The sequence below is a fragment of the Oryzias latipes genome, chromosome 16, assembly GCF_002234675.1.
Source record: "Oryzias latipes chromosome 16, ASM223467v1".
In the NCBI taxonomy this organism is placed as follows: Eukaryota; Metazoa; Chordata; class Actinopteri; order Beloniformes; family Adrianichthyidae; genus Oryzias; species Oryzias latipes.
In genome coordinates this window covers 22,895,076-22,913,548 of record NC_019874.2, presented here as the reverse complement: position 1 = coordinate 22,913,548, position 18,473 = coordinate 22,895,076, and the positions used below count along the sequence as shown (strand labels likewise).

The 18,473-nt window shown below is 37.5% G+C and overlaps 2 protein-coding genes across 5 annotated transcripts; one reads left to right on the top strand and one right to left on the bottom strand.

The window, feature by feature from the left end:
- The first annotated feature begins 4,505 nt into the window (after positions 1–4,505).
- On the top strand, positions 4,506–10,183 carry LOC101170545 (ribonuclease ZC3H12A). 3 transcript variants are annotated; one of them, XM_020710303.2, is made up of 6 exons: positions 4,506–4,763; positions 5,685–6,025; positions 6,473–6,612; positions 7,898–8,132; positions 8,268–8,374; positions 8,494–10,183. In XM_020710303.2, exons 1-6 carry the CDS (start codon positions 4,737–4,739, stop codon positions 9,495–9,497), a joined length of 1,854 nt encoding a protein of 617 aa, XP_020565962.1. In that variant the 5' UTR covers positions 4,506–4,736; the 3' UTR covers positions 9,498–10,183. The 3 variants fall into 3 exon arrangements, with proteins under 3 accessions (XP_020565962.1, XP_011483931.1, XP_004078336.1); XM_011485629.3 differs by having other exon boundaries at positions 4,507–4,763; positions 5,630–6,025; XM_004078288.4 differs by having other exon boundaries at positions 4,507–4,857; positions 5,630–6,025.
- Positions 10,184–11,059: 876 nt separating this feature from the next.
- Positions 11,060–14,863, bottom strand: LOC105355991. Of its 2 annotated transcripts, none has more exons than XM_020710302.2 (8): positions 14,704–14,863; positions 14,424–14,525; positions 14,203–14,287; positions 13,806–13,990; positions 13,630–13,738; positions 13,412–13,547; positions 12,677–12,916; positions 11,060–11,398 (listed from the first exon to the last, which is right to left on the bottom strand). In XM_020710302.2, exons 1-8 carry the CDS (start codon positions 14,755–14,757, stop codon positions 11,341–11,343), a joined length of 969 nt encoding a protein of 322 aa, XP_020565961.2. In that variant the 5' UTR covers positions 14,758–14,863; the 3' UTR covers positions 11,060–11,340. The 2 variants fall into 2 exon arrangements, with proteins under 2 accessions (XP_020565961.2, XP_011483929.2); XM_011485627.3 differs by having other exon boundaries at positions 13,630–13,726.
- Positions 14,864–18,473: the final 3,610 nt, after the last annotated feature.

Below are 18,473 nucleotides of genomic sequence, written 5' to 3'. Positions count from 1 at the left end.
CATGTGTAAAAATGAAGTTAGTTTTACCTCATTTCTATCAGAGAATCCTGTGAAGTGTGTTGTTTATGAAAAGCTTCCTTTTTCTCTTTCATTTTTCACTTTTTAAACTTTTATTTAAGTTTGTCCAATTAAACAAATGAATAATTTTGACTTAATTCTGCTAATTTTATTGTTTTTAACAAATAAAACCACAAAATTAGGCCTGCAATAAAATGTCTTGAAAATTGACCAACGTGCTCTTGCAGTGACCAACTTTTCCACTGGAAGGCAGTGGAAGCAAAGCAAAGGGACTATTTTCAGTTTGAACTTCCTATTTAGCATCCAGCCATTCATTTTTGCTTCTGGTCCATTTTTCCCCCCTTCATGACATCAAACTTCTATGACTTTTAAGACCTTATAGATTTAAATACATAATCCTAACAGGTACAAATAGCAAAACTGAGAATGAACGTTATTATGTAACAATAAATGTCTCTAAATATCTAACACAAAAAAACACTTTTTCTGAATTACATCTGCATTACTTTATAAGGAAATAAACATTTTTGTAGCTTTAAACCTTTAAAGACTGCAGGATAGAAAGTGGAATGCTAATAAGCTTTTTTTTTGTTAGCCTGGCACTAATTTGAAAAAATAATAATAACAATCTTACATGACATTAATTTACACAACTAGACTGAATAGAAAAAAATTTAGCAATTATTTTGATTTACTAGCAACACAGAAAACATTAAAGACCCACTCCAAGAATTTTTTGAGCTAAAAGCGTTCCCAGTGTTCTTTAAATTCGGATTATGCCGTTTTGACAAATAATTTTTAAAATACTGTCTTGTTTTCTAGAACATAGCTTCTGCAGAGCAGTAGTAGTTCATGAGAAATCCCCCCTTTGAGTAGCACGGGGCTCTTGGTGCAAAATAGGCTTGCTCCATTTCCCATCATCCCTTTGCTTACACTCTCTCCCGCTAACTTACAGCCCGTTACACCCCCTTACACCCCTAACCTAACATTACCAGTGCAACAAAAAATAACAAGCAATATGGCTGTACAGTTATGAGCCAGATGCAGTTCAGACGAGACGTACAAAGACGTACATGGATCTCTTTGTCTGCAAGTAAATGCATCAGAAAGCAGAAAAGGATGGAGCATGTGGCCTGCTCAGTGTACATAACCAATATGATCAAATATGAATAAACTATTAAAAAAATAATAAAAGCTGGTGAAATTAAAAGCATTCATGTACGCAACTTGTATGGATGTTGCAGAACAATGCAGGTAAGAAAGTAAAAGGAATTTTAAATGTTGTTGGCATGTATTTTAAAATTAGAAGCAAGATAAAATGCACTTATTATAAAAGACATGTTTGAAATTAGGGTTTTTTGTCATTTGGAATTCAAAAGAGTACTCACTTGTATGAGCATAAAGAGTGGCACTGCTGTATTGTGGAACCACCAATAAAATCACTGCTAAGCAACATTGGGATAATTTCATACGATCTACAAAGTTTAAAGCTTTTAGAGATCCGAATGAACAGCAGGCTGGGGTTGTTCCTTCAACTGCAGATGTCTTCTCACACACTGAACAGGAAATTTAGTTGTTCCTAATCAATGGAAATGTAATTAAACTCAGAGTGAAACCTTGGGTTCTTTTTATTCCGCTCCTCTTTTGTCCAATTTTCTAAGCGAACTGTGGCCAGTGTTAAAATCTTACCTTCTCCACGCTCATACACAATGCCAGGAGGTCCTCACTTGCTGCTCTGTATTGGACAAGTGGTATGGTGTCTGAGGTAATAAATGAACAAGATGAATGTCGGGGATATGTTCATTTGAAAGCTCTTGTCACTGAGGGTTTGTCGTCCGGCTGTACAAAGGCTAGAGCCGTCCTGCCTGATTTACTTTAGATTCAAACTGAAGCTAAATTGAAAATCGTGAATCACTCTGACACCACTGGCGCAAGATGGATTACTTCAGTTAAAGGCTGCCTTTCTTTACTTTGGATCTTTTTTAAAGAAATCATACAAAATTAATTTTTGTGACAGACGCCTGACCGGGGCAGGAGCTGAAAGAAATAGCAAAGGGAGGCACAGGCACTACAAAGCTGTTTTTTTTTTTATCAGCACAGCAGTAAACCAAGCACTCCCAAAAGCTCTCAGCAGCACAATAAGCCTGGCTGAATATTTGATCAACTGTCTCGGGTTTAACAAGTCTTGCCAAACTACACCTGCCTGCAGGGAGAAGATATGCCTTTGAGCAGGGCAGTGCACTAGCTCAAAATGTTAAGGAAATAAGCGTTTGATGCTCACAGCAACCACCTGGGCCACTTGGACTCCTCACAAGGTTCAAGATTTGCATTACTGAACAATAGTTTTCTGAATGCCAATAATGCCTCCCTCTGTAATCTAGCCACAAATTACAAAACAAAGCACTCAAGCAGAGGGTGCTGCGATCTAAATGGTGCTTTTACCGATTGAAGTCGATAGAATACTTATCGCCAAGTGTCTCAAGCAGATGCTTGTTCCCGACACTCTTGGACATATTAAGTCACATTTTTTTTCTTTCAACTAGGTTGCATTGTGAAGGTTTATAAAAATGTATCTAAGTGCATCAAATAACATTATGGTTAATGGTAGGTAAAGAATGTGTAGTGACCTCTGAGCTGGTGGAAACACGTGCATGAATGTGTGTTCATGTGGGTGTGGGTGTGTAGCCATCGACTAGCCGTTGGCGGCTGCAGCTCATTGACTCGCAGTAATATCAGGCCTTACACACACCTGAGGCCGGTGGGGTGAGCCCTCAGTGGAGGCAACCACTGGGAAGTGGCCCTGATTACTTTCTCCACTCTCCGGAACTCAACCCTGTATGTCATTAACCAGCTCCACGCGATGTGAGCCCAACTCAAGCATGCCATTAACCCTGTACACAAGCGGTTGTTTACACACACACACACACACACACACACACGACACAAAACTTCACAGTTTAGCCACCAATATTCAGTTGAAGGCCTGCACTGTCTATAATCTGCTACTGATGGAACCCTCACTATGAGGTGAGGGTGACATCTAGTGGTCAAATAGGGTAAAACATGCATTGTTAAAAACAGGGAATTATTATTATTATTAAAAACAGGGAAGGTGATCATCTTCACCTGCCATCTTAAGATATATAATAAAATGTGTTTGCCGATTTGTTCTATGACTGCAATTTCTGTATAATTAAAATAATTTAAATCACTTTTATGATCAAAATTGATGTGTTTTGGGTATTTCCCGATCAATTACGCAGCACTGACTTCTGCCTCACGTTAAATGGCGCAATCCCTTGAGTGGAGGTTTTTTGCTAACACATTGTATGGTACAAGTAAATGTCTATATGTCCTAACTTTCCATATACAGTTCATGTATTTCACACGCATGTACTATATATCCCTCATCTGACACAAAGCTGCATTGAAAAGATACAAAGTGAGGCAGGTGGCAGCTCTACCACAAACAAGCTCACGTTGCCCAAGCTTCTTCTGTGGTTCCTAAAAAAGTTCAGTAGGAGTCCATTGTTTTATGTTTTTGCTCTGACTGAATGCAAAACTGGCATATGTAATGTCTCAGCTTCAAATGTTTCTTAAAATTGGACATTCTATCAAAATATGAAAACTAAAGCTGAGGCTTAAGGCCTTCAAGCTTCAAAATTTGAAAATAAATTTCAAAGTTTGTTTAAACCTTAAATGACATCTTCTGTAGCATCAATGCAGCTGCTATGTTAAGGAACTGCAGAAACAGGCCCCTCATAGGTCAAAAGTTCTCACCCCATTTGCAGGTTTGACCAATGAGGTATACGAAGATTGGTATTACCAAGAATTCTTATTTATAGAAATTAGTTTTCTCAAACTAAGATTTGACAGAAAATAAGACAATTTCTATTGAAACAATGGTCATTTTCCTTTTTAAGATTCAGTTTTTGAAGTGGAAAAGAATGCTTTTTTTTAAAGATTTTTTTTAATGGTGCCTCACAGACTACACACATCACTGAATTATGAAAGTCAGTGGGTTACAGTTGAGCCCTGAAAATCTCTCTTCTTCTAATACATTTCTAATACATTTTCTAAAAATAAAAAAAGAAATATGATAGATTTTTGTGGTTTTCTTTTTCAATAATAACTGATCTTATCATTTGAGAGGTATAAAAAGACACGAGAATGTAGACAAAGACAATAGGAGTAAAACTGAAGTGTTTTGCCATGATACTGTAATTTTTCTGTGTTTTTGTACCTCTTGTGCTTATGGTAGCATGCGTAATGGATCATCAAAGGCGATTAAAAAAAGGAATCCGAAAGTTTATAACAAATTGTGTAACTCTGAAAGTAAGCGTTAGTTACACAAAGACAGCACGATTTACTGTTAGGGTTTCTCAAAACGTTCCACTTCCTGGATTGCTGCGGCTTGTTGGTGCGCGTAAATCCACGCACAAACAAAGGTTGGGCTCTGGAAGTTCTGGTAAATGAACTACCAGGGAAAACGATATAACGCAGGACGCGGAAGCGTTTTGCGAAGGAGCCTAACTGTAGCGGTGCCAATCTAAAAAAAAAATATATGTGACGAAACTCGTGTTGTCTCCCTTACATGCAAATTTTCGCATACCTCCACGAGGAAGAAGAGCAGGAAAAGGTGGGCGTGGCCTGTCAGTCTTCACAGGAAAAAACGGCAAGGACTTATTTTTGGTGACTTCCTAACAGAAAGATGGAACATGAAGACAAAGAGCGAGACACAGCAGGTAAATAGTCGCTTCTTCTGCGTGGAAAGAAAACTTTACCCGCGTGCCAGGGAGCGCGCGGACGTCCTCTTGTAGCTCAGCTGTTACCTGACAGGTAAGGGCAATCTTACAGGTTCAGTGTTTACAAGTTGTAACTTAACTCATGGAAACAAGCTGAATCCTTATTGAAAACGGCTCATTTTAGCAGCTTAACTCGATTTTGAAAAACATGAATGTTTAAAAATGTCGCCAAATGTTTGATTGGTGATCAAAAATCCTCTTTAAATGTCATGAGAGGTTTAACATTAAGCAAAGCTGTTGGAGTTGTGACTTTATATTTTTCTTTTAATCTGACACTTTTATTCTCTGTTTATTAACTTGAAAATTTGATGAAAATATGAATTCATTGAGTTTTCTAGCGACTTTATCCACTTTTAGACAGAAATAAAGTCTATTGCTTAATAGCCAGATTTCTCCTCATGTTTAAAACTTTGTTTCATCAAACTAAAGATAGAATTTTGCCTGTAAATGCTATAATCTTATACAGTTGCTTTTTAAAATACAAAATTTTAAATCAGTGATTTTGAATTTAATGTTAAATATGATTTTGCTTTTTTTATTCAGTTGTGCACTGTGTTAAAATAGTCAAAAGAAAACTACATGTGCTTCTTACTGTATTAAAGCCATTATGTAATGTTTTTGTTTATCTTTCATAAACTCTCTTTATCTTCATTGAAGGCAATCAAATCATATGTAATCAGTGTTTAATGGTCTGTTCGTAGTTTGTTTGCTTCTTTTTATCTTTTTTTCAAAGGGGAAAGAGCAAAGAGTTTACAAGTAAAATCGTTTTTTTTAATAGTTTTTGTTGTTGTTGTTGTTGTGCTTAGACCTCAAAATACCCTAATGTCTGAAGCTGTCACCTGTCCTGTCATAATGGACCAGACACTTCCTACTTCAAGTTCACCATCAGAACAACAACCAGAGGCCGACAGTGAGGAGCTCCAGTTCAGAGTTGACTTCTTCAGGAAGCTGGGTTATCCCTCCACAGCGGTGAAGGCTGCTTTGAGAAAGCTTGGCCTCAACACAGACACGAACGCCGTTTTAGGGGAGCTGGTCAGGACCAGTGCCGGCTCTGCACCCTGTGGTTCTGACAACGGTACCAAGAGCTCCAAAGACCCTCTACTGCCTCCAACGTGGACAATGACAACCCAGCAAGGAGACCAGAAGAGTGCGGACACAGAGCTGAGGCCCATCATCATAGATGGCAGCAATGTAGCTATGAGGTAATTGTTGGCAGTTATGTTTTTTTTTTCTTTTCTTTTTTTTTCTTATCAGTCTGAGGAAAATCCCCCAGAAAATGTCCCGCATCCTGTTGGCTTTCTGTTTTTCACAGACTTTCGTTTTTGAGCTAGTCCTTTGCATTTTCAGCCACCATCAAGTCACTTTAACATTTAAAGTTGAAGCTCAGTGTCATGCCCCCAGTGTTGCATGCCTTGACAAAGACACGGAACACAACATTCAAATTCACACATTAATCCGTACACGCCCTGACCAGATATAGTGTATGTTCAAAACGTTTACAAAGGGAAGAATTTTTTACTGAGCACACTATTTCCATGAACTAAAATTCAGAACACTTCCTTCTGCCAGTTTCCATTCAACTAATATTTTACTTTTGTATCACTGTCCTTAACTTACTTTCTCTTTACGTTTTTTTTTTTTACCCCCAGTCATGGAAACAAGGAAGTGTTCTCATGTCGGGGCATTCAGTTAGCGGTGAACTTCTTCCTGGACAGAGGTCACAGTGTGATTACAGTGTTTGTTCCCTCCTGGCGGAAAGAGCAGCCCAGAAGTGATACCCCCATAACAGGTGAGGAGACACACAGCAGTGGGAACAGAAAGGGTGCAAATCCGTTTAAAAAAAACATCTGAAATGATTGGTTTTTACAAACATGATTATTGTAAAGGCAGATGGTGAGTATTTTGAGAACTGTAAATCAAAAAACAGGTTTTTCTTTTAGTTTTGAGTCAGCATTTCTGTGAAATTACCTTAACCTCTGGCTATAAGGAAATATGCTTGTGGTCATGACAGGTTTCAACAAGTTGTCGAGTTTGCTCGCAGAGTTGCCAAGACAACGTTCCCCTCTAAAAAAAATAAAAGAGAGAGAAAAACACCAAGCGTCTATAATCGTGGATTTGAACACCAAATTGTAAATAAGTCAATAAATGTGTTAATATGTAACACACTTAGCCAAAAGCTCGACTATGACAACTACTTCAGTTGTCTCCCACACTGTTGCAGGTATATCATAATCCCCTGATGAGTCATTATCAAAGCAACCAGAGTGTACATTTACAGAGGGAGAAGTCATGGTGGAAAAAGCCTACAAGCATGAGGAAGTCAATTAAACCTGATAATAGATGTCCTATTACTACTTCAGAACTTATTTGTCAGTATGGATTCCGCGACAATAATGCTGGAATTTGAGTGAAGGAGGAACGTGGATGTTTGTTTGTCTTTTTAGTCCACGCTCCCTGTCACATTTGAAATAGATATTGAAGAAAGAAACTGATGACTGGCAGTGACTGCAGAGCCATGGTGGGGCAATGCAGTATCCAAACAAGGAAGTTGAAGAAGAAAAAAACAACACAAAGCCTCTTGTGGGAAAGTCCCATCGGGAAGTTCAGATGTGGGGTTTTTTCCCCACTCATACTGTATTTATGCAGAAGGAAGTCCACTGCTGACAGGCATTTTCAAATGCTGGCCGTCTCCAAGAATAACAGACAATTTAACTGAAAAGGTGCCCTTAGCTAATAGTTGTCTGACCAGGTTGCTAATTCATGAGTTCATTTCTCTTCCATTCTCACTTGCCCTGCAAGAGCAGTGAAGTGATATATTTTGCAAGGAGGAAGTAAAGGCATATTGAACAGGTTATGTAGGCTATTCTACTGAAGTTTTCTTTGTTGAAGTGCTGGTTTTACGACCTGGTTTTGTAGTTGTTTATTTGTTATGGGTAAATTATAAAAATAAAATGCCATTCTGCAAAGATCTGACTTAAAAATAGGAACCAAATACAATTAAAGCGTGCTTAAGTTTCCTTCTCTATCTCTTGTATTTTTCCACACTTATCTGAATTCTAACTGTTTATTTTCAGGACAGCACATCCTGACAGAGCTTGAAAAACAAAAGATCGTGGTCTTCACTCCCTCGCGGCGCGTTGGGGGCAAACGCGTGGTCTGCTATGATGACCGTTTCATCGTCAAGCTGGCACACGAGTCTGGCGGAGTGATCGTGTCCAACGATACCTACCGTGATCTCCAAGGAGAAAGACCTGAGTGGAAGAAATGCATCGAAGAGAGGCTCCTCATGTACTCATTTGTAAATGACAAGTAAGAATGATGTTTTTTCTTCAAAATCAAATAAAAAAAACAATGTTTTGTAACCTCCTGTGCTTCTGCTTTAGGGGAAGCAGTAAATGATAGTTTGTGGAAAAAAATGTGCTGATTTGCTTTCATTTTCTGCAGATTTATGCCTCCAGATGACCCTCTGGGTCGACATGGCCCCAGCCTTAGCAACTTCCTTCGATTAAAGCCACTGCCAGTGGAGCAGAAAAGACAATTTTGTCCATATGGTGAGAATTTATTTTGTGGAGATCTAAACAAGCAAGAGTGCTCTGTAATTTGTTTCCATTCTGCACTTGGAACTGTTGAAAGTTGGTGTTTTGACCGTCTCCATCTTGATCTCCCTCAGACAAAAAGTGCACTTATGGCATCAAATGTAAGTTCTACCATCCTGAGAGGGCAAACCAATCCCATCTGTCACTGGCTGATGAACTGAGAGAGAAAGCCCAGATTTCTGCTGAGACAGAGGAAAGATCTGCAAGATTATCCCCCAGACAGCCTCAACTCGATCACAACCCTGCTCAGAAAAACTGTCCCCACCCTCAAGACAAACAGCTCCCTAGAGAGCGGCAGAGTGCCTCACTTCCAGGTCTGGTTAGTGAAAATAAACTGCTTTATTGGGAGAATCCTAAGAAACATCCAAACCATAGTGGGTCTTCTGCCACGGGGGGCCAGTGTCAGAGAGAGTGGCCTGGGCAACACTTGGCTCAGAATCACTACTACGCTAACATGTCACACGAGTGTTTGGATTCTGGCTTCAACTCTTTTGACAGCTACAGTTCAGATGTTTCACATTCTTACAGCAGCTCCCATCAAAACAGAGCCCATAGTCAAAACGCCTTTTCAGGACCCCAGCATCCGTCTGCTTTTTTAGAAAAAACTAAGACTAACCAGTCCTGCAGGAGCTGTTCCCACACCCAGCAACAAAACAGAAACATGGACTACAAGGGTCAAGCCTTTAATAAGACCTACTCTCCAAATATGTTCCCAAGCAACATGCTTCAACAGCACAGCCTCCCCAGTCACTTAAATTACAGCGGCACACCTCACCTGCAGCATAACTATTGGTCAGATCCCTTCCAGGGGACGTCCATAATCCGAACAGTGAGCAGCCTCCCTTCAGAGGTCCATTCCTCACATTCCCATAATTCCTGCCATCAGTACCAACCCTGGGGACAGCAACCACCTTCTGCCTCCTTTGACCCAGAAAGATCCGAACTTCGCATAAAACTGCAAGCCATCTTCAACCCAAACCAGGTGGATGAGGTCATGTTGATGTTCCCAAATCTGACGGATCCAGAAAAACTTGCTGAAAAGATACTTAACCTTAAGGCTCAAAGGAAATTTTTCTGAACTTTTTTCCTTTTTTACATAGTTGTAAGGAGGTCATTTTGTTGCAGGTAGGAAAAAAATATTTAAAGAAAATTTTATGAGTCACTTTAAAAGAACTTGTATTATACTCTGCAGTGTGCCATAATGGACATCCCGTTTTATTTATGGGCAATTTAGCCAAAGTTTTCTAAGGTTTTTTTCTATGACTATGTTGTCAAATGTGACCTTGTCATCCAAGTTTTGGATAAAAAGTGCCTCTAGACCAAAGTTGGTCAACATAAAGTGTCTACTTTGTTGATGCATATTGCATTACATGGGATTTTTGTAATGTTCTCATGCAATAAAAATCTGTTTTCTAAGGTTTCTTATTGTTTCTTGATTCAATGCTAATATTCCAGAACAGCTCGCTACTTAATATGATCTCCTTGGCATAGACCTGCAGTGTATGTTGAGATTGCACAATAGCCTAAGATGGAAGATTTTTTCCCGTGTCACCTTTCACTTCCGTATAAAGTTTCTTACATTTTCTGAAAAGCGGCCCTTTTGAAAGTTTGTTCAAATGTATGAAAAAAACAAGTTCTCTACAAGAATCTTTGCCTTGCTTCATTATGTGTTTTATGATACTGAAGCTGTATTTTGTTTGTCGTATCTTTGAGCAAGGTCAAAAGAGGGTGAAAAAAAAAATGAATAAACTTTATCTGAACTAATTTCACAGGTTTTCATTTCTTTTTTTTTTAAGTGACCTCATTCAACTCCCTGAATTTTCCCATCATAACCTGAGGCAATACATGCTGAGCATTTCCTGTCAAACCACTGTAATTTCCTTCAGTGACACCTGTGCTTAAGAGTTAATATACATCTATATTCTTTGTGAGATCTTCTTTATAATTTAACTGTTGGAGCTGATCTTTAAGATTTTGCTAAAAAGGAAAAATGGTTACTTTTAAATATTTCCGGGTGCAAAAAAAGAAATTAGTAAAATTATTTTAAAGAAATCTAATCTAATAGGCAAGTATTACTTTCCCTAAAAAAAATAGAATCTCTTGAGGACATTGTAAACTTGAAGCTGTTCTGAAATCTGTGTATATATTGAAAGTGGTGAAGCTGCCAAAAAAGGAGAGAACATTTCTGTTGAACTGAAACTGGAAAGAATTTGATGACCAGGAGTCATCACTGAATTTTACTGTACAGTAAACCAATGTGTTTTATCTAAAAAGATCATCAATGGAGTCGGACCACTATGGTGCTGCTATAGATACATTTACAATATACATGTATGCTTTAATTTGATTAGTTACAGTGTTCGTTATCGGTTAAACCATGTACATATCCATTCCTGCTGATGCTGAGTGGACTGGGAGAAAATGTTGCTACAACATTGTTATCTACGTAAACAAAGAAACCAGATCCATTTTTCTGAAAGAAATTTGTATTCAGTTGAAAGTTTTTGCAGTGTTGTAATTTGACTCCCATGGTAACCTCACACCCTATGCCTTAAATGCAAATTACTTCCGAGATATATTTGAAAAACAAAACTTATGTCTGCCTTTGATAATTTAACATAAGTTAGCACACCAACAGGCTTTTTGTCAAAAGAATTTGTTTATTGTATTTGAGAATTGTGCATACAGATCATTGTATACAGACCATTTTCAGCGTATGTAATCACTTTAAGCTGGATTTCTTGGAATCGGATTAGTTGTCAGCAATGAATAACCTTGCCTTTTTTGTGCTATCACACCTGTATGCCACTAGGTATTTATACAAAAATGTACTTAAATATAATACATTGATAACAGCAGGTACTACTCTGATGCATTCTTTAGGTTCTTTATTTCTCCTCCAGCAGATGTCTCTCCTTGTCTTATTCCCAGGCCATCAGTAGTTTGTGGAATGGCACAAAGGCACCATATCCAGATTTGCTGCAAAAAGCATAAAGTAATATCCAATAAGCGTTTGAAATGAACACAAAATGCAAGTCAAGATCCACAACTTTCAATGCAGAGTAAACAGTGATAAGAATAAATTTGTGGATTACATTGAGTGAATTCAGTGACCCATGTCAGCATGTGTAATATGAACCATCTGAACAGGTTAGAAATTTGCATATACAGCTAATCTGGAAAGCTGAATGTGACAGGTGTTGAAGGAATGCTTTTGGAGAGCATGTACTGTATTGAGTACATGAACAGTACATGCTCATGATTAATTGTTTTTAATCATCAATGATTTGTGGCAGAATAAGCAGACAGACATACAAATGCAGTCCTGAAAGACATGGCGAAATGACTGAAGTCCAGTACAATCGCTTGCACATCCCTTCACACTTGTCCCATACTCTAACATAATATGACATGTTGGCCAATGAAGACAAGTCTTTGTTATTCAGCTGAGTCGTATATGCAGAGACATCATTATAGACTTCCCTGGAGATCATGCTAAGGGTTCAGAGCAGGAAATAGGTGCAGATCTGCACTGCAATTGAATGGATGGCTAATTCCTTGCCAAAAACTTGGAAGTTTATTTTACTACGCATACTTGGGTACAAGTATAGCAGGTATTCTATAGACCATGTACTTGTATAATAAGTATACTAACTGATTACTTGTTCAGACTAAAGTGGAACAATTTAAATCAACGTCAAGCATACTCCCTCACTTCTAGTATAGACTAAGTACACACATAGAACACTTAAGTTGACAATTTTTTTTGCAGAGGGATGCTGATAATGATCCCTGCTGAATACACTTTTTTGGTACAGTTGAGATGTGGTTAGACTTCTTTGCTTAGCTTTTATGATCAATAGGTAGTTTTAATAAAAAATACACTTTTTAGGATTTAACAAAGCATTTTAGGAAATATTGGAACGATTTTTGAAATGTAGCAGCTTTTTAGCAATTGACATGTTAGTAAATTCAACCCTATGCGGGGTGTATGTGTTTCATTTATTTAAGTTCTTTAGTTTAAGTGATCAAACTACTATTAGATTGATAGGTTCTGTATCTTTATTTACTTTAAAGTTTCCAGTTGACCAACAATAGAATTGCTGGCTATAGTGTGGTCACATGACTGCAGGAGCTCTATAACACACAGACTTGTTTTGCATTCAGCAAAAAATGTGATTTTCCACACTGAAAGACTGAGTCACAAAAAGAGCATTAGTAGTATTTGAATGCATTTCTGGAAAATGAGATATTTACCATTCAAAGTAGCTCTGACCCTTGTAACATCCATCACACTGAGCTGCATCAGAAGCATGCAGCTCTACCCCAAGGTGGAGGTCTGCCTCCCCCTGCAGGTGGCCCAGGAAGCGAACTGTTCCTGTACTGATCCTGCCAGATGGCAGCATGATCCTGACCCGATGACCGAGCTGCAGGTCCATGGGGGAGTGAGGAAGAAAAACTCGATGAGGGCCTCGAGATTTTCTCCATGATTGCACACTTGAATAAGAGAGGTTTCAGTCAGTAATAAATACAGCTGTGATGTCTGCTGATTTATGTAGAGCATTTTCAAAAAGTTGCAAAAAGACAATTGGAACAGTGGTCATCCATGAAGGATCATCAAAAGTTGAAATATGTATGAAATATTGTAAAGTACTGGTAAATTGTAACCTCTTGACTCCTACTTGTGCAAATATGCAACAAACTGTTTCTACTCCAAAATCCCCTAAATTCCAAATCTACATGAAAACAAAAAAATGGGTGATTTTTTTTATATAGCTGGGAATAAATTCAGCCATCAAGGGGTTAAAGGGCTTAGTTTGGAAAAAGTCAGGAACGTTTTCAACAAACTAACTCACCAGTACTTCAAAAATAACCAGTGCATACAATTTTATTTAAAAATAAAAACTATTAGAATCACTATGTTGCATATCTAAAGCATTCTCCCATAGGCATGGAGGGGCTTATGATCACTCCTTAGTCCTCTCTGTCTACCTGGAGCCTGATGATAAAGAGGAAGTAGATCTGGAGCTTAGTGCTGATGATGATGTCATCTGGCAGCCTGACAGTGCGCAGGCATAGCTGTCACTTCTTGATGACCTTGTTGACTTTCTGCGTTGGTGTAAAACGCCTGTCAATTGCAAACGAGAAATTCCTTGGGACATGATTGAACAAAATTCCATTGTTGACTTTTGCCTATTGCTGTCATTTACTTGAACATTCATCAAATGAATCTCCATAGTCCACTCTTGACTCTCCAATGTCCTCATAAGCCCCCACTTTCACCGACACGCCAGCACCAGAGACAAGCTGGGAAGGAGGCTAAAAATTACAATCAATGTAAAAGCCACAGTTTCATTACCGCCTATGTTCAATGTCACAAATGTACCTGATTACGTAGCTCTTCCTGTTGTCTTTGCAGATCATTAAATCTTCTTTCCCATGATGCTCTCTCACAGGCAATCCTGGTCTTGAGTGACAGAATGTCTCTCTCTGTCTTGTTCAATCTTTTGTGAAGTGCATTTGTACGATCAGGGCTCCCAGGAATGGCTGCTGTCATTTTGTTTTCAGAAACTAATAAGGAACAGCAAGCTCGGTTAAGAATCTAAAACACATCCAAAACCACAAATTGTATTTATGTCCTATTAAAACAAAATATATTTTGCAGCAATTTGTATCAGGCAAAAAATAAGGCGCATTTCTACATTAATGTTTATTTAAATCAACTTGATCTACACCAAGTATGTCATTGTAACATGCAGGCTTTGATTTGCTGAGCTCCTTACCCACGTGCCGTTTCACCTGTCTGCTTTTGTCCTCTGTGATGCGTTTTTCTCTTGGTAAGAATTTAACTGCATTGTATGGACAAATCTGCAATACAACAACATGCTTCTCTTAATAACCACGCCTGGGACCCCCCCCCCCCCTCCCCCATTTCAATTATTTCAGAACTGATGTTCAATGAAAGTGAAGAAAAAATCTTGTGTTTTTGGAATTATGAGCTCACCCAGAGAAACCTGCAGGTGCAGAGTATTCCTCTGTATGTCCAAACACATGCAGTCCATAGGATGCCTGTTGTCATATTGGAGCATGCTCCACTTACACTGGGCTATGTTGATCAGACGACAAACAAAATCATAGTGTTATTCACCTGAACTGAAGAAAGCACTAAAAAAGCTTTAGAATCTACTAATGGTGCATTGGCGCTTTACACACTGGAATTTGTTTTTGAAAAACTAAATTGACCCCACACAGTTAATGTAAAAATGCATTGATAAGGCACTGACCTTTTCCTGTGGGGCATCTGTAAGATGGGAGAAAACACTTCCATGTGTGGTCATGAGCAAGTGACATCTCCCATTACTGTTTAATGGAGCTTTATCGTAAAGTCTCCTGTGAATGTTAATGTGGCTCCCTGAGCTGTTACCATGCGCCAGCTCTGCGTGAACAGCGCTGCAAACGGCTGCTGGGCAGGTAAATCTTGTTTAATCTTCTTAGTCATGCAGTAACACAGTCTAGTTGTAGCCAGGCTTCTAATTTTGGTCTGCTGAACCTTTACAGTATATGAACGAAGTTAAGTTCTTGATCTAAACAAGAGTCAAGTTTGGCAACACAAGTTGGCATTTGTATATATGAGGACTAACTTATTTAAAATAATAGCATTTATTTGCACATCCTTCAACAGAAAATAAGGACAAGGTACAAAAGAGCATAATATTTATAAAACTTTACTTATAGATCATTTCTGTAAATGTCAAAATAACAACTATAAATAGCACAAAAGTAAGGATTTCCAAGTAATAGGTTACTACTTGCAGAAAATGTTGCTCCTTTTAATAATTTAAAACTACCGGTACTTAATGCTCTTCTTTGTGATGATATAAGTTTAAATAATGAAGAAAAAAAACATGCAAAAGAGAACCCTGTGTTAGTGTTTTCTTTTTTCTTTTTTTTTTAGGAATCAATTTTTTTAGGAGTTTTTCCTTACCACAAGGGGGGGCTAAGGGCGGGGATGCTCAGTTTAGCCTAGTCTGTTGAGTTTAGTTTAGCCATTACACAATAAATGTTATGACTGCATGCTCTTTATGATTTCATGTTTATTAGAAAGTCCATTGAGATGACTATTTTTGTAATACTGGGATATGTAAATAAAACAACTGAACAATTCATTTTTCCCACGATTTGTTTCAAAACTAAATTTTTGGGTCACGGTTTTGTTTCGGTTTGATATGTGATGTGCGTGTAACAAAACACAACAAAAACCTAAAAATACAGAAGAAATCCTATATTTAATTTGGTAATAAACAGATGGCAATGATAAAAAAAAACTATTAGTTGGCTTATACTAAGCCTGGTGTGTTTCAACCTAAACATTCTGGTATGAAGTAGGAATGCAACAATACACTTTCCCCACCATTCGTTTCTACGGGGGAACATACGGTTCAGCTTCAAACCAAGAATTGGGCCATCTCCAGATTGGCACCCTATTCCAAGAGTCCAGCAGCCTCAAAAGGGATTCAGAAGATGGATGGATGAAGATGGATGGGTGGTTATGTCGGGTTTTAGCTCTATTGCCTTGCACAGGATCTAAGTTTAAATCTTTACAGTTTTAAAGAGACAATTCTATTTGTCATTCTGCTCATCAACAAGGGCCCAAGTTCCCCAAATAGCCCTAAATATGAGTTAAAATACATCAGAACAGATGAAATCCAGATTAAATCAATCTAAAATAAATGATCAAATAATCAAATGTTTTTACTAAGAATTGTTTGGAAGGAAACAAAGCTTCATTTTCCTGCATATACATAACTTCAGCATGAACATTTGAGTCCTGAAGGCGGTACCTCTTTAAAACCCTTGTGCTAAATCATTGAAGAAAAAAGGTTCAGCGCACTGTCTAGTGGGTCCTGATGACCCAACTCCCATTGTAAAGTGCCTAGGATAGCACAAGGTTTATACTAAGGCAGACAAAAGGCAAAAGGTCATCACGCAAAAAGGTTTTTGAAACTTGAGTCTAGAACGCTGCATTCACACTGAATAAATAAAATGACAGACAATCAGGTCTTAATGAAAATGATTTACGTACACAAACTATTATGTAATACCATGTGTTAATTTATTACGGTTCCTGTTTTAGAGAAAGACGAGTAATTATTATGATTGTTTAGTCTGAGCCGGACCTTTGTGGCGTTCATCTTTTACAAATAAAAACGCTGTATTAGTTTTCTCTGTCTTTGATTAGTCCATTGATTTCTACAATGAAGGTGTCTTGGGTTTCAAAGTAAAGCTTGGCATTGAAGTGAAATGTGAGCCATCTGGCTGTGTCTGCTCGGTTAATTGTCGTGTGTGAATAGATGTATAATTTCAAGCCTTTTAGGCCTTCATTCAGAGACACGGAAAAGCACTCATCTCACATTGTGGGTCGTGTCCTCATGCTCATTTAAACAAACGAGCACGCTCAAGATGCTTGTTCAAAACAAAATAATAAGGGAGCACCAATGCTTGATACTCCGTTTTCTGAAAATGACAGCGACTATTTTTGCATAAGCAGAGATAATCCAAACACTATCAGACTGTTAGACTGAGAAATTTTAACATGCAAATTAAATGATGCCATGTCTGTTGTTGCACTTACATATCAGATTATCCCGGTATATGGTAGAAGAGTTGCCACTTGCATAATAAAATGCTTATCTTTGCACAAGAATATATTAGTAATTTTAATGTTTTTGCTTAAGAAACAAATGTGTACATTTTTATAAAGAGATACTGTACATATCCAAGAAATATACTCAGATATACCAACTTTTTTTCTTATTTCATATTAAATGATTTTGTTGACAAGAATGGGGAACTCCTAAATAGGAGTCAAAAGCTTTCAGAAAGGAAGATCAGCAAAGTTAAGCTTCAAACCACTATCTTAGTTCAGATATGCAAATTCATGTCTTTTCCAACATACAGTAGCTGATGCTGGGTGTGTGGTTCTCTAACCCACCCAAAGCATTCAGTAAAGACTAAAGAGAAAAAAAATGAAAGTTTATTTTCAAGGGTTTTCAGTTGTGGGCCTCACACAGTGCAGCAGTGTTGATATGCTGTTGCTTTAGTGAACAGGAACATCAACTCTGATTACATGATGGGAAAAACTTACTTGATTACAACAGCATCTTTATTACCAATCACATTTAGTTAAGGTTTTTTTAATTAGCTAAAATGAAAACAAATAGATTTTATATATTTCTCTTTTTTTAATGTTTTTTTTCTAACTTAGTCATTTCAAACAAAAACACATTTTTACCTAAACATTTCTTCATTAAACCCATAAATCATCACAATGTCTTTAAATATGTATAAGAGACACATTTTAATTTAAGAGAAATGGTTGGTGGTTATTCTGACTTAAAGGTGCGTTTTGGCAATGGTGATGTCTGACTTTATCACAAATATGAACCTTTCCTTAGAAAAATAACCATTACATAATAACAGTGTTAAATTATTAAAATTAGCAGCAGATTTCTACTATCTGAAAGCATAATCTGAAAAAATTCAGACATCTTTACCTTCGCTGAAGTAACTTTTTTAGCAAATAAAAATGCTTAATTAGACAGCAAGAAGACAGACCAGAGACTAAATGTAAACATTCTTGTGATGATGTTCAGGTGTGAAGGGAAAAGCAAAATATAGGGAGATAAAAAAAAAAAAAAAAAAACGTTATAACTATTTTCAAATTTTGGTTTTTACATCCAATTTCACTTTCAAAATTTCTGCTGCAGTTTCCAGCAGAGATGCGATGAATCACCCAGCGGCATGCAGAGATAAACAGATTGTTGATGAAACCAAACCGAGCACATTTCTAAATGGATTAAAACTCAACGTAAATGGATAGTTTTAAAGTAGTCAGATTACATTTGATTACAATCAATGTGACCTGATTCAATTGTTACATTGTTACATACAAACAAAACATGAGTTGAACTTAAATGGGGCAAAAATAAATAAATAAATTCATCAATGTAATATTTTTTTCTCTACCTCCTTTTCCAGAACAGTTAACATTTTT